Raw genomic sequence first — 26,858 nt, forward strand, 5'->3', positions numbered from 1 at the left:
ACTCATGTTTGTGAGCTGTTTGAACATGACAATGAAGAGATACTTGAATTTGAGTCAACAAACTTGCCAGCAGTTTTGATGGGCATCACAGAGAACCCTTCCATTTTTTTTTCCTTAGTACCATAATAGGTTATCATGTTCTGATGGTCTGAGTGCTTGCCTGCTCCAGTGTTTTCTGAAATCTCTGTTCTTTAGTGCTTTCCTCAAATAATCTCTAGAATATGAAGTGGATTGGTTAGATGTTTACCAAGTTTTAACCATAAAGAAATTCTTCTGCAGATGTGCTATTTTCACCTCACTTTGAAACTCGTACGTGAAAATGTGGTACAAATCCTTCATACTAAAGCAGTGAAGGATTCCTGTCCCAGAGTAAAACTGGATTTCTGTTCTACATTGTTATTTTTCAACATATAAGTGCTCATCAAGAATGTGAACAAAGTACTGATTCTGCAGTAATTGAGTGTGACTTATCAAAATAGTCTGAATGTCAAATATTCAGGTGCTTCTAGGATCAGCATTCTTGAAGAGGAGACGGCTCTAAGTTACAGGTATTTTCTGGATGTTTAATTCAAGCACCATTAATCTCATGGATAATTTCAAATGGCTGAGGCCAGCATTGCAATAACACACTGGTCCACTAGGAGGAAACAAATGCTGTGCAATTGATGCTCCTTGATGTGGTCAATACTGTTTTTAAGGGGTTTTTTTATGCATGCATGTATTTATGGGTTGGGTTTTTTTTTTCAGCAGCATTGCTTTCTGTCTGAGCCCAGGCATCTAGAAGTGCTGCATAATGGTGTTTGGGACTAAACAGCTTTTCATGGACGGAGGCTCGTGCACTTTGAATCTAGCAGTTGTATCACCAGTTCCCTGACAGCCAGCTGCAGAGCTGACCGCAGGCCCCACTAAAATTTTCACCATATTGTTGCAGTTTGGACCTTGTTCTGGTGCTATTGGGGTCTGTAAAACTTTTTTTGCACAGTCACATAGCAGTTGGACTGGGATTTTCCTTTCAGTGTAATACAGCTAGATAAAGATATGGAAACGTGAGTCACTGCTGTATCACAGTCGCTCATTCCAATAACGGAAGAACATTTTATAATAGCAGGAAGGATAAGAACGTAGGCGTGAAACTAAACATTGGTGTTGCAAAGAGACCTTCTTGTCAGCTGGCTTCTCTTTAGCCACCCTGAACATGGAAGTCTCTTACTACATTTGGCTTTTGTTTCAATTCCTGAAGCTTCAAGGCTGTCAAAACCCACCCAGTGCCCTGGCTGGATTAGGCAGAAGAGCACATCTCCCCATAGTGCAGGGGCAGAGAGGGGATGCCCTGACCCAGCTGCCAGCAGGCTGAGTTAATCAGTGCTCAGCATCTCTATTTCAGCCTGGTCAGAACATTTCACGTGGACCTGCTGAGAAGACCAAATGCCTTTTCCATTGTCACTGGTACACATTAAGCCCAACAGTCTCAGATAACTGTTCCCCCAGTTGCTTTCTGCACCCAGGCTTGTTCTGCCCTGGTTTTCCTGCATTGATGAGTGGCTCCTGTGCACCAGCAGCAGAATCATTGTTTTCCTAGAGCCATCATTAATTTAGGATGGGTACCAGGGGCTGCTGCTGGAAGCTTTCTGCTGCTTCTTTTCTACTGTAGCAGTGTTACAGCTGCGCTGCCTGCGGAGCATAGTGTGTTTCTTGGGCAGGATGATTTCCAGGCTGGCTAATGCAGAGAGGAGCTGAATAAAAACTAAATAACATAAAAATGAATGTGTGCAGAGAAACAAGAAGGGGAAAAAGAAGAAAAAAAGTGGCCAATGGGAGGAGAGCATAAGCTAGAAGAGAAGGTTTAACACCATGTAACATTGCTAGGTGGTAGCAAAAAGGGATAAATCAAATTACAGAAAATGATGTGTTGCGTTTCATTATACCTCTTCATAGAGCGAAGCATAAGATGTACAAAGTGGCTGTTCATTAGCTTCTGGGACTAAGTGGTTCTATTAGCCAGAAACTTACTCCTTAGTGCTGAAGGGGTTATGTGCCTTGAGCAGACATCTGTTACTGTGGTTTTAAGTCCTGAACTGTTTGTGAAATCCTGCAGTACTGGACAGAAAGCAACATACACTTATGCCGTGGGCCCGTTAGCAGTCTAATGTTCCTCCACGCCCACCTTTGTAAAGTGTTTAATTAGATATGCAATTATAATAAATAGAAGGAGTATTTACCTGTATGCTCCCTGAAGTCAGTAAAATCACAGTGGGTTTATGTGACTGTAGCAAAGCAGAGTTCAGTCCACCTTTCTCATGTGCAGTTTGGACTGGTAAGAAAGGATTTATCAGGGTTCTCGAGCAACTTCGGTTTTCTTCCATACATAGAAGTTGCATACATCTCACATAAGCACAGAGAGATCATTTCTCTTGTTATTTTTTTCCTAGCTGAAGGCTGAACCATCTCTCCTCTCTGATTTGACATTGCACTGCCCTTACTCTGCTCTGCTCTGCATCCTTTTTGTCATGCAGACTGCAGTTTTCTTTTGGCATTTTTGAATGCATGGCACATTTATACAAAAAAAGTGCCTTCTGCTGTCCAAGAGAAGCCTGTGCAGAAAAGAGGAGCGCCTGAGTGTGCCAGAAATTATAGCTTTAATGTGTGAAGCATTCAAAATTCAGCACACTGCAAGGATCTGCTCAGTAGCTGGAATGTTTGTGCCGTTCAGTCCAGTCAGCTGGCAACAGAAACACAGCAAAATGAATGATAAGGTCATTGACTGCGTAACTTTTCTCAAATACTTTTCTGCAGCTGGCAAATATAACCATACATGGATAAGACATGGTGAAGATGCACTGTCTGTTCACCGCCGGGACTCTTGCTCAAGACTCGGGTACCAAAACAACGGTCAGAACAGACTTTCACTTCAGTAATTATTAAGTTTGTTGCTCTTTTCAAACAGTATGATCTTTCTCTTTCAATCTCCTTGGTTCCGATATCCTAAATTACTTTTTAAGGGTTGAAATTCTGTTGCTTTGCAGGCAAAGTCTGGGAGCAGAATACTGTTTAATAGAAGAGACTTTCCTTAATGCCAATTGGCAGTGGGTTTAGTCAATAAATAGATGTTTGATTCTACTGCAGGTGGAGGCAATGTAAGTAGGCTCTAGGGAAAGACAAAGAGGTATTTTAAATAAACCTCTTGGCTTGTTAATCATCTTAAATCAAGTCCTGGGGTTATCCTAAAGCATTAGGATGTGACTGGTAAAATGCCATCGTGCATTTGTACACCCTGAGCAACCTGTTGATAGAGATACAAAGCCATACTTGGAAAATCTTTGTTTAGAAAGACAAAGGGAGTAATCTTCAGCTACCTGTGAGCCACAAGAACAGGAGATGGTCCTAAAGACTTTGCTCTAATGCCTCTGTTCCAGAAAGCAGCACAACTTCTTGCCCAAAGATGTCAAAGCATACACATCTCTGCCATTTTCTAGGGCTGGAAGCAGCTAAAACATGTTCCATCAATTTAGACTCTCCACAAATCATGGTTTAATTCTATCTTCTGCACCAGTTAATTAATGGTATGTTCCTATTCTCCATGAGAGACCAGGCGTGGAAGCCAGACTCAATACGTGGCACGCTGCAGCTACACATAGCAAAATGACGCCTTTTGTCTTTCTCTCAACGCTCTTCCTGATGTTGCCCAACATTTTGTTGGCTTTTTTTGGCTGCCGACGTACACCAGGCTGATGATCTCAGACAACTGTCAACAGTGACTTCAGGATCTCTTTCCTGGGCTGTGACAGCCAGTTCCAGGATCAGCATCAAAGAGCTTTGGTTTGGATTATTTTCTTCTACACGCATTACCCTACGTTTATCCACACTGAAGCTCCTATGCCAACATTGTGCCTTCTGTTCGGTTTTGTGAGATCCTGCAGGACTTCCTTGCCATCGGCATGGCATTTGACTGTCCTAAGGAGGTCAGGAGCATCCACAGACCTGGAGACTTTGTGCGCATTTCCTTCTGCAGGTTGTGAATGATGTTGAATAAAAACAGTCTCTGCAAACACCCACTGCTGCCTCCTCTCCACCATGAAAGCCCTTCATTTGCTTCCCACCCCTTCACCTCCTCTCAGTCCAAAAATGAACCTTTCCTCCATATTCTGTAATGAGTTTCTTTACTGATCACCAACAAAAAAATAAAATCCAAGGACTCTGAGGAAGAAAGGCACTATTGAAATGAGCTTCTCACCTTTATAGTCCTCGTAGCTTTTTAACAAAAAACAGACCTCCCAAAATTTACAGCTATGGTTCTATTTGTAGAAAAGGTGATCCAGAAAATATATGACTGCCATGAATTAACCTCAGAGTCATTTTCGAAATGTACCATATTATCTCCAGAGAGTGTAGGTTGGCTTTCGACACTGTCCCTTTGTTTCCATCCTGGAAAACCCCAGATGTACCTGGTTTCCAGGGATGAGAGTAATGTCAAAGAGTTTGCATCAGTCAGAGCCAAGTGAAATATTAATCATTGCGGGACCTGATGCCTAAGTGACAAGGCAGTAGCTAGGAAAGAAAGCGGGATAGCACTGTTGAGTTTTACAGCTACAACAGACAAGGCTAGTTTAGATTTTCCTGTACTTAACAAGAACAAAAAAGTCAGCACAGAACTTCTGTGAATTTAACGAAGGATTAAAAGCCCTGAGCTATTTTAAGAGGGCACGATACAGCAACCCTTCTGCTGTGAAACAGCGAGAAAAAAAGAACTGCAACACGGCTACAACTTCCACACTGCTGTGACAACGTCTGCAGTACACAGAATGAGCAGGACAGGCCCTCCTGCCCACAGAAGCACTGCTGCAGATGCTCTCAGCCGTCCAGCAAATTATTGGTTTCACTGATCGATGTTTCTTATCAGGACCACACGTACAGTCCAGGTCAGCTCTGTTGCAATCTGTTTGGCCGGCAGAAGCTATGCAAGCACGGCCGCCTGCTGCAGGAAGTGGCTCTGTGGGCAGCAGGATCCACGTCTCTCGCACAGACCTCGCGCTGAAAACACGGCTCTGGCGGAGGAGCGGTGTTTTTGGCGAGATGGGGAAGAAGTGGCTGTGAACCATGTGAAGGGACAGTGAAAAATCCACCGGTGCTTGTTGTCAGCATACCTCTAGAATACAGTATTTCAGCCAAGACCCAGCCCCACTCATCTGTTTACCTAATGTCCCCCCTGCACTTCCACTAAAGTATGAGCTTATTTCCTGTACTAAACTACCATGCGTCTTGCAGTTAGTTATTATCTAGCTGTTGTATTTGAAAAAGGACTTATTTCAGCAGAAAGTGATTCCTTTGTAATCCTCGCTCAGTTCAGGGCAGCTTTGCAATCTGCCGGTGAGACATCCTCTTGCAGCGCAAAGCAGTCTGTGCAAAATAAATGCGTGGGTAGTATTTTCAAGGCATTGTTAGTCTTTACTTTTTCATCAGACCAAGTGAGGTAAGATTCATTTCCAGCAAAAGAGAGAAAGAGTAATCCAGAATTAAGCATAATTTTGCCAAATGCATTTTGTTGGGGGGCGGGGGGGATTCCCAACCACTTGCCCCTTCTTTAGGAGCTGTGTGCAGCCTCTTTCGCTTTCTCTTCAAGTGCAATTGCACAGCCTGGAGACGAGAAGTTTCCTTGGAAATCTTGCTGGTAGGTTCAGCTTTCAGTCCAAACTCTTACAGTATCACACTCTGTGGAGAAATTAATTATTTGTCATTTCTGGTATTCTCTTGGTTTCGCTTGTTTTATTTTAGGAGAAGTTCCCAGATAAGATTAGTGAACTCCATGTGCTGAAGTGTGACGGTGGAATGAGTGAGCGGAGGATAGAATCTCACGTCACTTGATTTCTATATGCATAAATCCGACTAAAGCAAATATCAGGGAAAAGGAAATAGTGTTTACTTATTCCAACTACTCATGCTTTTGTGTTTCTTTTAATCCCACCCAGGCCCACTTCTGTTAGCTTTAAGGATATCTAGAAGCTATTTGTTCAGTACTAGGTGCTTGAATAGTCTTTAAATTCCAATTTTTTGCCTTTTAATTCCATTCTTTTTTCCATTAAGATTTCGAGTTCCGGTAGATCACAGTGTTAAACGGGCGCTCATGCAAGTCTGAAATGCCACGTATGTTTTTCCCTCTGCGTTCAGACCCAGACCAGCTGAAGTGTCTCGCATCTCCACAGGGGGAAATATCTTTCCGCAAGGCTCAGGTTGGCATCCGAACCTTGCAGCAGCTGCTGCTGCTGAGACCGGGAGCCTCCTCTCTGCCAGACACGTACCACTTCTGCTTTTTTTTCACTGTACTCCTCGGTAATTTTTTTTTGTGCAAGGGTTGACCAATCTGTGGTATTTCTCTCCTGCGTCAGCACCCCCCTGGGAAAACACAGCATTGGGGAACCGAAGATAGGAGCCTATGCTTGCAACCATCTGACTCCTAATCTTTAGGGCTGGACAGTAACGACTGATGAGAAAGGGATATTCGGGAGGGAGAAACAAAACTTAGTTCTGACCAGGCTTGTTACTTCAGAAAGGATCTTGCTGAGTTGTTACCACTGTCTTCCCCATCTTGCCCAATTAAGAGAGTTCCATGAACATTGTTCCATGAACAATGAAGTAATGAAACTCAGTTTTGATAGATTTATATGCTGTGCTCCTTCCTCTCACTCTTCAATACTCTCATTTTCCCTGTGACCTTCCTGTTCCTTTGACACTTTAATTTGCCCAGTAAATCCCCCCAATTGCCATCCAGTTCTCCCAACCACCTGCCGCGACTCCCAACTATGGGATGGGGAAGAGGCGACAAGTAATAGCCGAGCTCACCGCATAGTCGTTCCTCTAATGTCAGCACCGATTCCTGATATACATCAGCCCATTTTTATAAAACCTGTGGGAATGCCATCTATCTGCTAAAATTCATTTTCCTATCTCCGGCCTTGTTTTCCCGTTCCTGCATCCTACTGATGCTAAACACGACTGGATACTAGCGGATACCATGGCAAAAGCGCAGATCTAATATTCACCGAGTTCAGCTAATTTTATAAAGGAAAGAAACAGTGAAAAGGCAGTAATCACAAGCTGACAAATAGAGCTGATACATGCCCTAGCAAAAAGAAATGTTAATAAAGTCTCCCAGCCAGGTGGCTGCAGGCTTTGGGGTCCTGCATGAGAATGCAGGGCTTGTGCATACCTTTCTCTACCCATGGGGAGTTAAAATTCAGATCAGAGATTAATCCCTTACCCAGTTTTGGCCCGGCGTCAGGCCCACCTCAAATGCAAGGCCAGCACCTACATAGCTCGGTAAGGCTCTGTTTTAGACTGCTGTCAAGGTCCTTACCCCCTTTAAAGGTCTGATACTATTTACATGCTTCGGTTTGCTCTCGCTTCTAGCCCCTCTGATCTACCGGAGAGAAAATAAACAAACCTCGGGATGACGATGAATTGATAATAACACTGAAGCAGATTTGAGGCGTTGCTTCTAGTTACCGAGAACCAGCGGAGGGGGAACGGAACGGCCTCTGCCCGCCAACCCACGACCCTCGCCGCACTCGGCGGCACGCTCTCCCGGCAGAGCCGAGGGAGCGAACGCCCGGCCTGGGGTCTGGCGGCAGGTCGGGGCGGCGTGGGGATGCCCACGGAGGGTGGGTGTCACCGGCCCCTCCGCGGGTCGGGCCGGCTTTCGCGTCCGCTCGGCGGGCTGCGCTAGGCCCTGCTGCCTCCGCAGGCGGCCGCTGAACCCAGGCGCTGCCCGCCCGGGCCTCACCGAGGCGCCGGGGCCCGGGCGCGGCCTACCCCCGGGGCCGCGCGTCGCTCGGCGCCGCCGCCGCCACTACCACCACCGCGGCCGCGGCGGCGGCAACCCCCCGCCCCGCCGCGGGCCGGGCCGGCCCGGCCCGGCCCGGCCGGCGGAGGCGGAGCCGCGTCCGGGGCGGGGCGGCGCGGCGGCCAGTCGCTGCCTCAGCGGCGGGGTGGGCGGCGCGGCGCGGTGCGGAGCGGCGCGGGGTGATGGAGCCGCGGGCCCTCGCCGCCCGCGCCGCGGCACGTAGTGCCCGCTGAGGCCCGCCCGCCGCCGCAGCAGCGCGGCCGTCCCTCGCCTCCCGCCGCCACCCCCGTCCTCCTCCTCCCACCCCCGGGAAATGGCCACGGAGCCCCCGCGGCTGGCGCCGCCCGCGGCGGGGCGCCCCGAGGGCGGGCGCGGGCGCTGCGCGGGCGGCGGGCGCGGCGAGGCGGAGGAGGCCGCGGCCCAGCCGGCGTTCGGCGCTTCCCTGGACCCCGCGGCGGCGGCGGCGGGGGGCCGGCGGCGGGGGCTGAACGGCTGCGTGCCGCTGTCGCACCAGGTGGCCGGGCACATGTACGGCAAGGATAAAGGCGGTGAGCGGCGGCGGGGCGCGGGGAAGGGGGAGGCGGGGGGAGCGGCGGGCCGGGCAGCCCGTGAGGGGGTTTCCCCCGCCTCCGCCCTCCCGTCTATCTTAATTCTTCCCAACCTGGTTGTGGCGGGGCGGCGGGGCGGGTCTGGCTTCAATTCTCCTCACGTCCCGCTGGCGGCGGCCGGTAGCTCTGCTGTTGGCAGGGCCGGGGGGGGGGGTGGTGTGCGGTCGGTGACAGGCGTGACCCGCTCACCGGTGGCGGGAGGAGGACAGACACGGCGCCTCAGGAGCGGCGGGCAGGGCTTGCCGCCTCGGTGGCTGAGCTGCCGCCGGGCTCTGCCCGCCTGCCGGGCTGAGCTGAGAGCACCTGTTCGCCCTCCCCCCGCTCCTCCCGGTGCCAGCCTCAACGCGGGGGGGGGGGGTGTGTGTCGGTGCTGTGGTCTGGTGGTCACCTCAGTGCTGAGGGGTCGGTCTCCCTGGCCCCAGGGTCTGTTCCTCCCTTCGAGGGCCGGAGGGGCTGGCAGAGCTGACCCGGTGTGCGCGGGTTGTGGACGGAGTGGCATTGCCGCTGCCGAGTATCTTTCTTCGGGTGGTTTTTATAAAAGGTGACGGCCTGTCAGGATGGGATGGTTAACGGGCACCTTTAAGCCAAAGGGCCTCTGCAGTTCAGCTTCATTTTAACAGGCACCTTTTAAAAAAGGGGGAATTGAGGTAACGGTGTGCTGGTACCCTCAGAACGTATGTTGAAACTATGCTTTATCTAAAGGGAACCCCCAAACCTCTGGCCACCAGAAACTTCAGCAAAATATTAGTAAGCCATTTACCAGCCTGGGGTAACTTCTTAGTTGCTGGTTTATTTGATGGTAAGAGTAAGTCCGAACCAGTGGCTAGTAAGTGGTCTAATAATACAAGTATCACGAGGATACAGCGTTTTTGAAATGTGCCGATGCTAGCTTTACATTTCTCTTTTAATTCCAGGTTGAGGAGTTGAGGTGTTGGCCCTTCTGCTGAAGGTGCCTTTTAACATAGGCAGTGGTCAGTGCCAGAGCAAGCAGCCAAGTTAATGTTGCCAACTGGCATTTCTCACCCTTCCAGGACGTCACATTTGGTATAACTCCTGCCTCTGAGCCAAATGTAAGGTATACATCCATTCAGCTCTCAGTGTGCCCTTTGAGAGTAGCTATAACGAGTGCCTGCTGTCATATTGCCTTTGAACCCTGTCAGTAGGAGCTGCCTCTGCCGAACAGGTCAAGGGCTGAACTTCGGAACCCCTTGAGCCGTCAGTGGGTGGAATTACAGCACTAATGGCACCGTGAGCTTGTCTTATCTACAGCCTGCGTCCATGGCGTGTCTTGCTGCTGATAATCTCCTCAGCAAAGTAATTCTTGTCCCTTGCCCCTGCTGCAACCGGTGCAATAAAATGTCAAGGGAGGTGTACAGCACCAAGGATACAACACATCTTCCTTGTTCATATATCATAACATGGGGTGGGATCAGGCAAAAAAGGCTCGCTTCAGGGAATGCCTCACCTTTGGCACGTCAATTTTATCGCAGTTGGATCAAGACGACATGGGCGATACACTGTCTATATTGTGGGTGCAGCTCAAATGGATTAGGTAAAGCTAACTCTACTACATCTAATGAGGAAGACCAGGATTTTCCTGCAGTAGTACCACCACGGTTGATGATCTCATCTTAGAAACTGAGTTTTACATTTAAGTGAAGACCAGAGCTGCTCTGGCACCCACAGCTATCTCATTTTTGTAACTGAATCTTCTCATTTTATGTCTTTACAGATGTTCTATGTAGGAGTGCAGGCAGTCGAGATGCTAAAGATACAGGGTCATGTATAATTCTGCAGTGCTGCTCCCCGTGGTGTCTTTGTTGTGAAGCTAGTGGCCAGATGTTTGGATATATGTAGTTGGTAATAGCACTGGTAAGGGATATCACAGACAATCTGTATGCCAGAATCTGAGAACTTTAAGCATGTGTGAGGAGACCAGCGTGTCTTCTACCTTCTCTGTTGCCATTTCCTACAGTAGTCACCCTTCCTGCTGTTTTCTGTTCTGCCCTTTTCTACCCCATTGAACCTTTAGCATTTTAAAAGCCTGAAGCTATAAAACCAGTATGCCTTTTTGTCGGAATACCTCTATTGCTATGCATACAGCATGGCAAACGTACCTTGAAGGCTGTACCCGGCTGGTGTTACTGAGCTGTTTACTGATTCAAGCTCAGAGCCTTCCTTGTTCTGCCCAGCTTCCTCCTGCATGTCACTGCTGTCCTCTGTGCTCGACTTCCCTTCTGTCCCCACATACAAACGCGCAGGGGACTTGAAAGTATCCAAAGTACTTCTAAACTATTTTATTTTTTTGGTTAAAGTATGCCTTAAAATTTCTTTGCCATAGGGTTCCCACCCTCCTGAATAACCTTTCCATTTTCCCTTTGCTCCCTGTGACTGTTACCCCTTTGCAAAGAAAGGGCTCTAGCAGTCTCCCTGCATGCACACATAGACCCTCAGCTTCTGGGCATTATGATTGACCTTTTGTTGAATGCTGTGTTCAGTAGTGCTTCACCCAGAACAGAGTAAATCATGTGTAGTAAGTAAGGTAACCACCTTGGGTTGAGGCTTAATTCCATAGGCAGGTGGACAGAGACAGGAGCTGAGGGGATACACTACCTTATAGAGCCTCCCGCACTTGGCTGTGGTTTGGTGACTGTACCTGCAAAGTGCTGGAGGTCCCCAAACCATTAGTGGGATTCTGTAGCTAAAGGAGCTGTTCTCTTTTACTGTGACTTGCTCAGTCATGCAAATCACACAACTTCTAACTCTGGCTACTGTTTCCCCAATGCAAAGGTTAAGGTGGCACATACTACTGGTCAGTCCTTATTAGATACCCTCAGAGGACAGAGGATCTTTTCTAATGTTCGGTGTGTTTGTGCAGAACAGGTTTTGTCTATAGTTCAGTGAAGCATGTGGATTTGATATGAATTTTTTTTTCTTGTTTAGAAAAGTGCATACATCTGTATTGGTTATTTTTGCAGTAGATTTGAGTTTTAGAATGCTAGCAAGCTTTGCATGCAGAGTCATAGAGGAATGTTTGCGAGACATTTCAGAATTTTAATTTTGGTATAGTTCTGCTGCTTCTTCAGAAATGTTAAATAGCTTATTGTTATATTAAACAATACTTCTCCCTATCCGTGCTGAAAAACCCCGGGAACCCTAGAACAAAACCATGACCAACATCCATATGTTAGTATGATCTGCAGGTGGTGGTAGCTCTGGTTGTTGTAGACCAGAGGGAACGTTATGGAGTTTTCATCTTTGCGGTGCATGTTAAAACATAAGTCTTTAGTTTCCAGGCCTGCCTCAGTCACAGTTACAGAGTAGGTGCTCTAGTCTGTCAATAAATCCAGAGGATGAGGGAACTTTAGATGATGTCAGGTTATATTAAACTCTTCAAATAATATGTATCAATCCAATAGTGTATGGGTTCTACTTCAAGGAATACTCGCCTGGTCTTTCTACCTTGTAGATTGTCTGTTTGTCTTATCGTCAAAGCCAACATGCAGATTTTGTGGAGTATGTGTTACAAAACCTTTTCTAATGTTGTGATTGTTAGCAATTCGCATTCAAAACGCGTGCCATTCAAATACTTTGTGCGCTTTGCTATGTGGTTTCCAGTGGTCCCGGGGTGGGGGGTGGTGGGAAGAAGCTATTGTGTCTTAAAGGTGTTGTGGTAGTCTGTTCATGGTTCTGTGGCAATATTTTTCAAGTTCTGTAAAGTGTCCAAAATCCAACTTTCAGCAAGAAAAATGACTTGAGAGCTGTTGTACGCAAATTCTTAAAACCACTCTTTGTACATTGGCACAGCTAATGAAACTAATGAAACAACTTTTCTAAGTTTGGTGGTTGTTTTAAAGTAAACATCTTAGGTTCTAAAGATTTTGTTTAGTTTCCAAGACTGCACAACAGAGTCCATTCAGAGATAATGCTTTCTAAAAGGTGAAAACACGATTGTTGTTAAAACTGCAAACTTTTTGGGACACAAAGGTCCTGGCTCATTTTAACGTGTTTTCTCAAGTGGTAAGCTGAAGATGGAACCTATTTTGGATACAGCTGACTTTTTTCCTTCCCTTCTAAGTGAAACAAATAACTATCTGAAAAGCTATGAATAAATCCTATAAGATTTTTTTTTCTGGAAGTGGGTTTTTCTTTTTCCCATGCAACTGATGAAACTTAGAGCACATTTCACAGAGATGCAGTTACTTTTCTCCATTCTTGCCCATATCCGTCTCTTGGGTACCCTTAGATATTCAGTTGCATTTCTTATGCAGCTACTCAGCAGTATTGCTGACTGGACAGTCATGAAGGCTGTCTTGGGAGGATATTTTGGTGGTTTTTTGGTGCAGGCATGATGAATATGGTTGCCTGGTTGAGGTGAAATTTTGTATTGTAATTATGGGTGATAGAAATAGTAGCATCTGATTAGCATGGAGTGCTATAGGGATGCTACTTCTAGCAATATAGAAGTGCTCTTTCTCTTTCTATGCCACTAGTATAGAAATACATTCACAGGACATATATTTCTATTTTTAGGTACGAAATCCTTTAACTTCTTGGCATTGTTGGAAAAACAACTTATTAGTTATTTAAAAAGGGAGTGTCCATGTAATATTCCATAGTTGAATGAATGGTTTTTTTGGGTGGAACTTTTAATGTCAAATCCCAGTACTGTGTTGGCCTTGAGCAGAATTAGACCCAGGAAATCACCTGATGGCTAGAAAAAGAGGAATGCAAGCAAACCTCTGCTACTGGTTTTGTGTAGGAGCTGCCAATTTTGACTCTACTGTGCATGTACTGAAAGCAGTATGACTTTGCAAATAGGCTGTCCCTGATCCTGTATTTGCTATTTCGGGTGTGTGGGTGTGTGTGTGTGAAAATAAAAGCTGTATCTCTTAAAACTAAGCCCTGAAGGAAATGCTTCTCTTCTAGGTATACTGCAGCATCCAGATGGGACAGTCCTGAAGCAGTTGCAGCCACCACCTCGTGGTCCCAGGGAGCAGGAGTTCTACAACAAGGTGAGGGTCCTGCAGCGTGGAGGGATTTGGCTCGCCGTGGGTGAATTGATGGGTGTGCTTCTGTAGATGTACATCCTTATTGTTGCAGTTGGGAAAGTGCGACGTAAATACCTGAACGGTAGGTCACTGACAGCCCTGTCATGGTATCTGTGTGCTGTCTAGAACTTACTCCTCTGAATGTCTGTCCCTATGCCTACTTCGCTCACAGGATTTAAGCTTGCTTCTTTGCTCATGGGACAGTGGGGTTTTCACAGCATCTAAGATTTTATTGGAAAGCCTTGCATTATCTCCATCTATGATTAAAGGGTGGTATGTTTGATCACATCTTTCTCACGTTGCTGAGTGTCTCAGAATTGGTTGCATCTAAATTTAGCATGTCTTACACTTCCGTCTAGCCTGGATTATTGCTAGAAGTATTGCTCTGTTCACTGAATTAAAACTGTTCACTGTATTAAACCTCAGCTCCTTTAAAAAGTCAATAATAAGTGAAACTCCTCAGTTGTTTTAACTTTAGTTTGTTGTATTTTTCCTATTGCTCGTCTTCAGTTTGCTTTATCAGTAACTTTAATAACACAAACCAGGAAAGCTGTTGCTTGTTGTCCTATGAGGGTAAACTGGTTTTAGAGCCTCTTTCTCGTACTGACCTACCTGTCCATGACAGTCCATCACGTGTTTTTTCTATATCAGCTTGATATGTCATCCCTTTCCTTCGCTTATTAAGTATTAGAAATCTTCATGCAGGATGAGAGAGGAGTCTTGAGACCCTCTTTTTGTTGTGTTCTTTGGTTTGTTTTTCTGTCTTGTCCTGTCCGTCGTCCCCCCGCGAAGGACCTTACATATTTTGTGGAAGTGTCTCATATTAAGACAGACTAAGCAACACGCTCTAAGTGAACAATGTGTTTGCATACTAGCATTGCTCCATAATTCTAATGATGGGACTGCTAGACAAAACAGCAGCTCTTGAGTTAGTAGCAACTCAGCAGGAGCCAGTTAAATCTAAATGTAAATATTTTTCTGAGGTTTCTCAGTGACTGTCATTTAGATGAGGTTAAGAAAGATGCAGTCCAGCCTGAGTAGTAACTCTTCAGTAGGAGAAAGCCTGAACAGACTCCTTTCAGTGCCAGGCTGCTTACTCTTCTGTGAAATCCTGAGGTACAGACAGTAATGTGCTATCGCTGTCTATAGCCAGCGGGTAAGAGGGATAAGCTTGACAATTGCTTAGACATTAACTGTTCACAGCACAGGCTTTATCATTTTGCCTGTTGCTTAGACTCGCGTGACAAGCTGTGAGCAAGACTCGGGCAAAATCTTCGAGAAAGAGGTCTGTGTTAGTGCCCTCGTTACTATACCATATCATAGTGGAGGAAGGTAGCTTCAATTATGTCTTCCAGGGCCTTGCTGGGTCATTTCTGACACTGATTTTTTTTTTTGTTTATAAACCATTTGGGAAAGGGGTTGGGCAATTCTTGAAAAATAACAGAAAAAAGGGAAAGGTGTATACACAATTAGTTGTGCGTGGACTAGAATGCCTTTTTGTGGGAGAAGGGAAGGAGAGCAAATGCACGTACATTATGTAGGTGAAAGTACAGGAGAAAGGTCTTGAGGATTTATTGCTTCTCAATGATTAACTACTATCATGTTTGCTCTCAGGCAAGAACCACGTGATGCAGGATATAGACACCTAGAGCACTACATATGGTTGTTACAAGATGAGGATTACTGCGGATTGCGAGGTTCAGTGTAAGGTACAGTTTCACGTACAGCTTGAGCTGATACAATAGCTCATTGCTGCCAAGAGGGAAAGGCATTTCTTCCCATTCTTGCCATTTACCTTGTGCCGTGCTGGTGCTTTCTGGGCACTGATGAACTGATTTGACTTATTTAAAAGGTGGCAAAACTTCCTTGCGTTGGTAGTCTTCTGTCAGTTCTTGTGATTAAACTGCTAAGCAGAGGGAACAACAGCAAGACTGCCCTGTTTTGGTGACTGAGCTCAAGGCATCTTGTATTCTATAATCAAAGAGATATTATCACCTTGGAGTAGGCTAATATGCCTCCAGAGAATGGGGGAAGGAGAATTTTACCTCTTCTTGAGGCAAGGGGTTGTTTACAAGGCAGTCAGGTACAGGAGATGGTGAGAAACAGTGCAGAAATGAAACAAGTGAAAACAAGACTACTGAATCCCAGGCTGTCACTTTGTCAGGACTAGACAGCAAGTCTGTTGATAAGATCAAACCAGAAGGTTACCCATTAGTATATGTGGATTAATCGTGTGGGGTTTTTTTGCATTTCTGCATCTATTTTTTGGTATATGCTTGTAATCGTTTTGTCTATAGTGATAGATCAGTTATTGCTTCCTTTGCATGCTACCTTACCCTGGCCTGAATTAAGATTAGTACCCCAGTACCTGGGCCAGAAACAAGTGGGGGTTTTTACTTGTGGGTAAAGCAAACCTCCTCAGCTGAAGTAATTGGGAACCTCTATAGTTTATGGTAGCAAGAAGATGAGCATGTCTCAGTTTCAGCTGCACAAGTCAGCTGGAGAGCAGCTATCGCAGATCTGAGGCAGAAGTATCTTCCAATAACCAGCAGTGACCAGGAAGTGGTATTTTCAGCATGCAGTCTATGAGTGCTTGTGAACTGAAGGTTGCAGGGAATGTGTCATGGTAGAAGATAATGAGGCACTAAGAGACAAGTTTGTCTATAACTCTAATATATTTAACCTGATACCAGGTAGATACTATCTTCTATCTGGACAAGACAGTCTTCTCTTCTGAAACTGCTGGATTTGCCTTCGGCTGGGTGTGTGAACATGACAGAAGGCCATAGTCTATGTCAGCGAATCATCAGAACTTTTTTCCCCTGGTTACTGATGGGTTATTTTCTATGGAGCATGAAGCTGAGTGCTGACTGGTAGAGCCCAAACAAAAGGGGCTTCCATTTTGGAATGGAAACTGGAGTGAGACACTGTAGTGCAAAATATTAATCTCAATCTGAAATCTGCTCAGAAGTGGGTGGCAACTGGAAGTTTTGAAGAATTTCATAGGTCTCTGTCAAAGTGGAAAACTGGATCTCTCAGGTAACTTCTCAGGTAACTTCTCTCAGGTAAAATCTCTCAGGTAACTTCTGTTTGGACTGCCATTAGGTTACCTTTCTGTTTTCCCGATAGTATATTTTCAGTTTAGCAGTTAGAAAAAAAAAAACAACAACCAACCAACCCACCCTCTAAATACACGTCATCTTTATTAAGAGATTATTTCACCAAGTAAACCAAACTTTTATCTCTACTACAGCAATATGTGTCATTCTCTACTGATGGGGAAATGGCTTGCTATGATTCTGTGTTACAAAGGAGGGGAAAAATAGAGTATGACAAGATTATCGTGAATACCTGGGAAGTGTTCAAGGCCAGGCTGGATGGGGCTTTGAGCAACCTGGTCTAGTGGGAGGTGTCCTTGCCCATGGCAGGGGGTTTGGAACGAGATGATCTTGAAGGTCCCTTCCAACCCAAACCATTCTATGATTCTATGAGAAAATGTAGGAGAACAATGAGCTGTTCATAGTCATTGTTAATAACTTACTATGTATTGATTAACTTATCATTAGAGTGTGACTTTCCAGTGGTAAAGTCCACTTTCTGTTGAGTTCTGTAACTATGAGTAATTATCAAATCAGAATAATAACATTTTAATTTTGTTCCTGCAAACTCCCTTCCTGTATCTGAGGGCATGAACTTCTTAGAAACATAGGCTGTATAACCATGGAGTATTTTATCAGGTCTTCTGGCACCCTTATCTGGGTAGAAAATTTGGAGTTTTTTAACCTTGAATAGCTACAAAATACTTTGTTTTCAATAGGTATGAGCAGCAAGAGAATGAAAAAGAATTGAAGTAAAAGGGTTGTGTTTTTTTAAGGACTATCTACACTGATGATCAGTTGTTTCCATCTAATGGAAATACTCGGTGAGAATGTGTAGGCGGAGACACTCTAAAGGACTGTTTTTAAAAGGAGTTTCAGGAGGGAGCCGTACACAGAGATGTGGAAACAGAAAAATAGTGGTGTTTGAAAATGCAGTATAATATATTATGTAGTAGTGACCCATTTCCATTAAAGAAAATAAATTGGTAAAAGGCAGTATGTGTTTATGGTAGGCTGCCTACACATGCATGCTAAAAAATCCACAAAAGCGGGCTACTACTTGGTGTGTTTTAATATTTGGCTTCAGCCTGCTTTATGCCAGGGCACATTTATACATGCTGAAACAGTCTGATTTAATTCAGCAGTGTTGGGAGAGGGAAGGGAAGAAGCCTATCAGCCCTCCTACAGTGAGCTCTTCTGGCAGATGAGTGGGGAACTGCGAGAAAAGCATCCTTTGAAAAGGTTAGTGCAGTCACTGTATGAGGTAAAGCCTCCCTGCTTAGCTGGGTACAGAGCTCTTGTCTCAAACATGCCAGGCTATACCCAAGAGCACTGTGTGCTAGTGTCTTCCTATTAAGAGTATCCTCTTCTGCACAGAGTTTTTCTTAATTTGTCAGGTCAAGAATGTAGCATTGCAGCAACCGCTGTCCTGTTGGTGCCCCGAAGAGGGGGAGGAAGCTGGAATGTCAGCCTTTAAATAGGGCAGCTGCTTTTGCAGGCGCAAAAAGATAGAGCTTGGCCTGCAAGTATTTAAAACCGAGGAAGAGAGAATTTACAATTGTTGAGGTTACCTTTGTGACTACAGTTTCCTACAAGCTGTGTGTTCAGCACTGAGAGATGGAGTGTTTCTTATATTCAACAGAACAAGAGAAGGTTGCTGAACTGTTTTGAAATGGTAGCTCTTTCACTTCTGATTTTCGATTGGTGGGCCTGTAAACCTCTGTTACTGTGTGTACCTGTTCTGAGCATGGCATACTGAAGTTTTAAAGGTTGCTAATGCAGTAGCTAATAAACTGGGATTTTATGCTTAACGGATCAATAAATGTTCCTGTAAACTTTTATTTGAATTGCCCTTCTGCTCTCCTATGGTGACTGCGTGACGCTTGGGGTACGAGTAGTACACCTTCCCCCCTCATCCTGCTTGCCGAAAACTGCCCTGAGAAAGCTCTTGCAGTATGGACAGCTTCCAGCGCTTACCATTTTTTTTTCCTGTTTGCTAGTGGCTGGATGTCAGAATTGTCATAGCTGTGTTCTGTGACGTTGCTGAGTGATGGCTCCAAATAACATACCTGCAATACTATAAGGTTTCCAAGGCTGTTGTAACGCAAGTCTTACCCAAATTCTCAGACACCCTTGTCCCAGAGCGCAAGGGTAATTTTGGGGGTTGGAATGAAAAGATGGATGGGGGTTCACCCAGTCCCAGCTCAGCTCTGGCAACCATCTACTTCTGTCCCAATGCTTGGGAACCAAGGGAACTGATTCACCCCACGTAGCATTGGGAAAAGATAATCGGGCTAGTCATCTGGCCCTTCTGGATAACAGATCTTCCACCCATTGCCAGTTAATGATGGCTGTGTTAACTGCTGTAGCAGTAGTCTGAAAGTTCAGGGCTCAAGCCCTGCTGACATATAATATGAATGCAAGGAAGCTGTTACCACTGTAGATAATAGAAATTGTTTTTCACTCTTGTTACATGTCCTGAAAACAAAGCCAGGATGTAAGAGACACAAATAGCTCCAGCATGTAAAAGAGATTTACGTTAGGTGAGAGTCAGGCACTTGAAAGCTAGGAAGTAATGGTTTCATGGTTACCTGCACAATTGTTGTTCTCAACTTTTGTTGGATGCATTGTAATGCAGCTTTCAATAGGGCGATGACCTGCCTTTCTGTTTTCTTTCCCCTAAAGAACTTGCTAACTCATTTTACGACCTGACATAAGGCAGAATTAATATAGTTTGTGCAACTTTTGCTGTCTCTCTTGTAACAGTTAGTCTTTGAGTTTGTGACCAAAGGATAACGTGTTAGTCAAGACCCAATTACGTTAATATTCCTGAAGCCATAGTTCCTCGCGCTTCTGTGGTTACAGAGAAGACGTGCAGGAAGTATGCCCGTTTGGACTATTATCAATAATCTTCTCATTACTGTTTTATTTATTTCATTCTCAATAACCTGCCACTATTCCTATGCTCTGGCTTTTCATTACTGCTTGATGCTTTCTTCTTTTTTGCATTGTCTAATTTTAATTAGCATTCAAGGAGCTTCAGGCAGTGCAGAAGACTTCTAGTGACTTCCCTCCCCCTCCATGGCATAAAATCAAGCCAGCAGCCTGAATGATGTGTTTTGGCCTGGAAGCTTTTGCATAGAGTTGCAAGAACTGACTCAAGGCTCAGCCCCCTTTCAGCCTATATAGCACAAATCATGATAAGGCAGCCTGTGTTCTGTAAACTGTTCTCTGCTAGTGACGGAAAAGGAAGGGGATTGGGGAGGCAAAGTATGTCTTGCTTCAGGATGAATTACCCTATTTTGTAAACTCAGTTAACTGGTTTTATAGTCTTGATTCAGATGATTATCCTTGACTGAAAAAGGAGTGGATGATGGCCATCGAGCTGCTATTGTGTACTAAAATATCCTTATCCTGTGATCAAGTCTACAGCTAAAGTTCTGATTTTCAGTCTTGTATGGACAAAGCTTGGAGAAATAGGATGCATGGTTCTATTAACATCTTATTTTGGGGATGCAATGCCTTGCCCAAACCTTTAATTACTACTGCATTCAGAGCTGTAGCTTAATGTCCTGCAAGGTTATCTTTGCCCATGTCTCATTCTGGTACATCCAGATCTGCTGCATTTCCAGAAGAGGTAGTGGTACTCGAGTACACAAATTACCTGTTGGCAAACATAGCGAGCACGTTCTGAGACAGTCCATTTCTGCCCTTGGCATCATTCCTCCTGCTGAGAAACCATCTGGGAGGGATTCTGTTTTGCTGGGGAAATAAGCAAATATTAGTTCCCAAACCAGTGTGTGAAATTGCCTCATGCTCTATACTTTAAACCGCAAGTCTGGACAGAAGTACTGTAATAAAAGGAAGGACATGCAGTACTCCTCAGCTAATGAGAAGAAAGTGGCTTTTTGACCAAATTGTGAAATGCTGGCAGCTTGTATCCAGATCTTTTTCACATTAGGAGTTGTCTAAGATAGATGAAGGATGAAATCTAGGTCTAAGAATCTGCTGAGTTCCTGCTACTGTCCTATAAACACATTTTTTGTACTTCAGATCACTATTAAATGACTGAAAGCCTACCATACCAGGGCAGTAAGACTTAAAAAGTATGGCAGATTTTTGTGATTCTTGCACTCTGTAGCAAAAACAAGTTTGCAAGGGATGCACTGTGCAGTAGAAGGTTAACCTAGAAGGGTCTTGTGAGCATCTGTTCCCTGTGCACCTTGTATATTGTGTGCCACAGAATAAACCACAACCTGCTTTAATAAATCTAGGAAAACCTCATAAAAGGAGACAGTAAAAGGCCATTATTGCAATTTGATGCTATCGGGGAGCTACTGGGTAGATGGAGTTGGTAACAGACTGAGTAGTCTACAGTCTATGCTGTGTAAGCAGGAAAAAAAAATCCAGTTCTTACCAACCTGATTTTGAGGAATATTCCTTCCTGAGAGTAGATCTGGCTGAAAATAAAGCAAAAATGCATAGTTTTAATGTGCATATCCACAGTATGTTAAATTGGATTAAGTTATAGTACAGTGCTCCTGCTGTGCTAGAGGGTCATGCAAGGGCTTACTTTTTCAGACTGGATCGAATATTGTTTAAACTTTGAATTCAGTTACGAATGTTTCAGAATACAGATAAACTTTAACTAAAGGTATGTTGGTGTTATACAGAAGATACAGTACTCTTGTGCATTGTAAGTTTATTTAAAAGTAAGATATGGTTGGTGGGCTGTGAGTATGGGATTGAGGAAAGTGTAGGTTCCCTCCTTGAAAGAAAAGGAAAATAAATTCAGTCTCTGAAAACAAGAATTCCAGTTTCCAGATTTAAAACAAACAAACAAAACCCCCACCAAACCAAGTCTTGTAATATGAGAATATTGCATAAAGCCGTGTGTATGTATGGAAAGAGATGTGAATCACCAGTGCATATGGTGGAAAATGGTCTAATGTTTTGGTGTGTTCTTGGTCATCCAGGTACCAAATTAACCGTAAGTAAATGAAAAACTCCATTAAATATTATGTTGAATGTCCCAATGTGTGTATAGAATCATTTAGGTTGGAAAAGACCTTCAAGATCATCGAGTCCAACCATCAACCATGCCCACTAAACATATAACATGCTTGTTAAAATTCCTGTAATATCCAATACTTAGTGAGCAATTTGGTAGCAATTATTTTTCATTCTTTGAGTATTTACTTTTCTCTGTGTGTGTGTGTGTATTATATAAATATATATGTGTCTGTATATACACATAAATATATATGTGTGTGTATATATGTAATACACACACACACATATTCTTATACTTACTGACAAAGCAAAACAAATGACTTGGCTCACCATGCCTGAGTGTAACAGAATCCGTTTACCCAGATTTTTTTCTCTGCCTTACTGGAGCAGACTCTAATCAAAGGTTTCCTAAGGTTTCTTAGTCATATTATTACTGTTGTTCTTTTTTGGTTTCTCCCCCGACCCAGTGTTCTAGCACAAGTGTTCTAGCACTGCTTTCCTTTCTTGCCAAGGGTGAGTAAGGAGGTTGTTCGCAAGTTTGGGAAGCAACAGCCAATGTGCTTGTCCAGCAGGCTGGTGAGTGAAAGGAACATGCGGGCTCATAGCTGATTCTGTAACTCCCAGTTTTGCGCAGGCAAACAAGTAGAGCCTGTTACTGGCAGAGGAGCTTTTGATGTAGAAACTGAGACTATAACTCTGACCTAACATTTGCGGGGTAGCCCTTGAAATGATCGTTTTGGACACCTGGCTGCAGGTGGGAGTTGAGTATTCTGGAATAAGGGGTAGGGTATACTAGGAGATGGTAAAATACGTAGTTGCTGGTAAAATACAAATAATTTAGATGAATAAAATTGTCAAAACTAAGGGGAGCACAAAAAGGTGTTTTTTAAAGGAGGGTAAAGACATAATTTTTTCAGTGGTATTAATAGTAGATGTACTTAAATGGCAGTTTAAACGGAGTGCCTTGGCCTGGCACTTAGGCAGTGAGCCAGCTCAAGGTGCTCAGCAGGCTGTGGGACCAGCCGGATGCTGACATTGCTGCAGGGGAGGGGATGAAAATGTAAATGTGTGTGGGACTGTGGTAGCCCTGGCTTGGTTTGACTTAAACGACTGTGAAACTGCACCTTTAGGGTAATGTTGCAGTAAATTCTTTGTGAGGGCTGCCTCTCAAAGGCAGTATTAGGAAAAAAACAACCCATATATGTCTGTCAGGACTTGGTTCCCCTTTCTGTCTCTCTGAAATGTAAAATTAAATCTTGCCTATTTAAGTATAACTGCTTCAGGGTTCTTCCCACCCCTTGTTCTCTCTCAGTCCTTAGCTTGACTCTTCAGCTGTGATCAGACAGCTTTCCAGAAACAAAGGGTAATGCTTACTAATGTTCTCAGAAAGTGAGACAGCCATACTGGCTTATTTTCCCTTTTGCCCTATTGTTCTGCCATTTTACTTTTCTTTCGGTAATTTCAGTGATAATTTAAGCTTGAACTCTTGAATAGTTGGAGTTGCTTAAAAAAATAATCTTCTTGGAGCAGAAGGTTTGTATGAAAATGCTCTGGCTGCTGCCTTTGTTCAACTTGCTTTTGCACCTTTGAGACGTGTCGAGGTGGTGGTTTATGACCAGGTCCGTGCCTTTCCTTAAAATGCCAAGCAGTATTCATGTTCCACCACTTGTGCGTTTCAATAACAGAGCTGTCTTTTGGCACAATAGTTGTATAGATGAGAAAAGTAGTTCTACTATACTTCTTCAAGGGAGGTATGAACTGGCAAAGTGACTTGACTTTTTGCCTTGAAATTTGCTGGATCTCTCTGGCTGCCGGTAGCTTGAGATTTTGCAGTGGGTAACTTCAGGACATGTCACTACAGCTCTATTGGGTGAACGGTAAGTGTTGTCAAACTAAGAAGGAAGAGTAAGAGTAAGTACGAATGGGAGAAGTATTTAGTGTGTTAAAATTGAAACCTCCTTATCAGATGACCAGCGGTAGTATGTCTTAACCATTTTTTTTTAGGCTATGTTCTCTTTATTTTGGCCTCTGGTGCAGAGTACCTAATGTGAACTCTGCTCCTGCTGTTGTATGTGGACGTTGACATAACTGAACCAAAGGAATGTACATTCTGGAGTAGACATCTTGATGTGCAGTTTGCCATGTACTTTCAGGCTATATTCACCTAAGAGCCTCATAACCTACTTAGGAGGCTGCTTAACAGGTGTTTGTGCTGTTAATGTAAATACAATCACCTACACTTTCCTGGGTATCTAATTTAAGAGCTTTTTTTTTTTTTTTTTAAGAAAAAGATGAATCACATTGTGGTGCCTGAGGGATCAGGCTTTGTTGCACGTACTGCAAGAAGAATTATCTTTGACGTCAAAGAGCTCTCAAGTTCATTGAAGACTCCAGCTCCTACGCAGTTGGAGCTGAACGTAACATCTGATTATGCTAGCAAGTTGTGGACCTAGGAGAGACTGAAGGGCAAGAGGGAGCTCAGTTCTGTGGCAAGAGATCTGTGACAAAACATGATCTCTAATACTGCAGTTTTCACTAAGAAGGCCTTGATGCCCACTAGCCTGCTCCGTGCTCAGCTGGGTGGCTTGCAGCAATTGCAGGGGTGTGTGGGTAAAGTAAATAATTTAAAATTGCTTTGTTGTTAATCTTTAGTTGCCCAGGAATCTTGTGGGATGAAAGATGAAATGGGAGTTTGCTGTCTTGGGAAGAGGGAAACAGCCCTTTTCTGCTTGTGATGGGGTAGGGTTGGATGCCTGCTTATGTCTTTCAAAATACTTTACTGCCTTGCCTCTGTAGTAAGTGGTTATTGGAAAGAAAGAGGGACAGGATGATTTGTCTCTACCCAACTTGCCTCTGACTGTTTCAGAGTGACTTGCTGCGTGCAGTGTCTGCAGCTCTTCACTCACGGCTCCACCGTGGTATTTGTTCAGCATTGCTGCTGGTGGCTGTGCGTGACTGCTGCCTTTTGGTTTATTCTTCTGTCTGCTGAAATTTTGAACCTTTGCCACATCCTCAGAAATGGGTCAGGGTTTGCTTTGCCTCTTGTAAAGATGATTCCGTGCCTGGGGCTGCAAATCTTGCTAGGGTCAGCCTAAATTTGACTATATAAAACATGTGGAAGTGGATAAAATAAGACCTACTGGTTTTTGGCATTGTTAGAGAACGAGTGGTTGATAAACATGACCAAATAAGTATCTCTTTGGGAGATTATTTTCACAGCCTTTATTTTTTGGAAGGTGAGATGGCTAACTCCTTGCTATAATTTTTTTTCCCCTGACTCCTGGGAAAAGGATATGATTGTCAGAAATGTGCACCATTCTTATTTGAAAATCTATTTACATGATCAGATTATGGGAATACATCCTGGTTTGTTTTAAGCTTTTTTTTGCCTTTCTGTAGGTATCTTCAGTGAGAGTAATGATTGCAATCTCGTGTGTAGTATGACTATATATTGGATAGTAAAATAAGCAATTCAGTAAAATAGCATTTAGTATAACAGCATTCACAAATATTTAACTTTTGGAATTACTGTGGTATCAGATACTTTGAATGTAAGCAGAGCTGGCTCAATTCCAGTCATATTTGTGGAGACAAATACTGCGGATGCTCGCAAGTCAAAACATGATGGTACTACTTTGAAAAAGAAGCAAGGGCTATCTGTGTTGTAAAGCCAAGCAGTTATGAATTGCTAAAATCACAGCTGCTGTTTCAATCTCAATTTTTTGGCCCCTTGTACTTGCCTGGTGTAACTGGGTGATGTAGGAGTCCAGAGGGAAATGCAGTGTGTGCTCAGGTAATTAAAGTCTGTGATATAATGCATACACATTTGGAGACAGAATTAAGGTTGCACTATTATCTGTAAATCTTGCATTTGCTAATTTGAGTGCATGATTTTCTAACTGCTCCCCACCCCTCAAGAACCCCCCCAAAAAACCACATTGGAAACAGAACTCTCTGCCTGATGTTGGCAGCTGGTTGTGTATCCTGAGACTCTGCAAGCTATAGTGCTGCTGCCTTCAGGGACAACTTATGATAGCCATGAACAAGAAAAGGTGATGCTTTGGACTGACATGCCTACACTGGCATTTAAAGTTTCCTACTCAAATAGCTTTAAAATAAATGCAAATTTAAAATATGTATTCTTTTAAATCAACTCTCTTATGTACTTCAGAAGATTAGACTACATTTCTGTCAGAGTGGTATTTTTTCATCAGGACAATTGAAGATGGGTCTGTACTGCCAGAACTAGTTTCCTGTTGAAATTTAAACATTTGTTTTACCCTCCCTCTGTCGTTTATGTCATTAGCTAGTCTTTAGAAAACAAAACCCGAATGTCATGCTGCTTTAAATAAGGAAAAGAACATTCCCATTCTCCCAAGCAGCCCCTGTTTGCATTAAAAAACAGATGAAGCTGTTTGGATCAGACTTAGCAAAACAAACAGTGTTCTTTGGATGAAAAACCAAGGGATGGTAAATTTGCCTCGGAACTAAAAAGTCCTGAATAACTGGAAATTATGACTTCATGGTGTCTATTAGACTATCTGAGCTGCCACAGGACATATCTGGGGCATACTCTTCCTATGAGTTAGTTGCTGTAATTTGTAATGGTCATGTTGTGAGCCCTCCAAATGTCAGCATCCTGTTTACTTGCTTTTAAGCCCAACAGTTACTACATTTTATGTCTCCAGTTTGTGCTATTGGAAGAATGTAGCCTGTGATATGTAGAATGGATACGTCCCCTGGCAGAGCTGACACTGAATTGTTTTGCAGTCCTTGATTTGTTGGATGAAGACATTATGTACAGTTACCGGTAAAGCAGAAATAACTTACATTTTGTATGCTGGAGAAATGGACCTGTAGTTACACTAAAAAAAAAAAAAAACAAAACTGCAGCTGCTTAAAATGAAATTGGAATATTGCTGATATAAGTAAAAATTTAATTGTTTATTTCTAAAGGTTGTTCTGGCCTAAGTGATAACCTGTTTTTTCCATGAGTTTTCCAGCAATATCAGTGGTGATACCTTTTGGGACAGCAGGTGCACAGTTTATTTCCTATGTAATTTTAGGGATGTTTTTGTCATGTATACATTTATATTTGGCACTCTGAATGACATATAAATGTGTAGCTTGCTACCAGGTTGTATGAAATGGGAAGAAATACCAGTGGCATGGGTACTATATACTAGGCCCCTCTCTAATGAGCAGAAGTGGATCTCTCCTGCACAGGAATGAGCATAATTCCTGAAATGTCCGG

General features: G+C 43.9%; 1 protein-coding gene and 1 long non-coding RNA gene across 3 annotated transcripts in view; one reads left to right on the forward strand and one right to left on the reverse strand.

Moving 5' to 3' along the window:
• Nucleotides 1-5,421: 5,421 nt before the first annotated feature.
• LOC128147387 (uncharacterized) lies at nucleotides 5,422-7,870 on the reverse strand. Its single transcript, XR_008237013.1, has 2 exons — nucleotides 7,436-7,870; nucleotides 5,422-5,706 (listed from the first exon to the last, which is right to left on the reverse strand). It is a non-coding gene; the product is annotated as an uncharacterized LOC128147387 (long non-coding RNA).
• Nucleotides 7,871-8,132: 262 nt separating this feature from the next.
• IPMK (inositol polyphosphate multikinase) overlaps nucleotides 8,133-26,858 on the forward strand; it is a 43,692-nt gene continuing 24,966 nt past the window's right edge. For both annotated transcript variants that reach the window (XR_008237011.1, XM_052799918.1), the window contains exons 1-2: nucleotides 8,133-8,382; nucleotides 13,372-13,457. Coding sequence is in view for 1 of the 2 variants with exons in the window: in XM_052799918.1 (XP_052655878.1) it covers nucleotides 8,148-8,382; nucleotides 13,372-13,457 (321 nt within the window). In the remaining variant the exon portion in view is untranslated. The remainder of the gene's footprint in view (nucleotides 8,383-13,371; nucleotides 13,458-26,858) is intronic.

This window comes from Harpia harpyja, chromosome 10 (genome assembly GCF_026419915.1).
Source record: "Harpia harpyja isolate bHarHar1 chromosome 10, bHarHar1 primary haplotype, whole genome shotgun sequence".
Classification (NCBI taxonomy): domain Eukaryota; kingdom Metazoa; phylum Chordata; class Aves; order Accipitriformes; family Accipitridae; genus Harpia; species Harpia harpyja.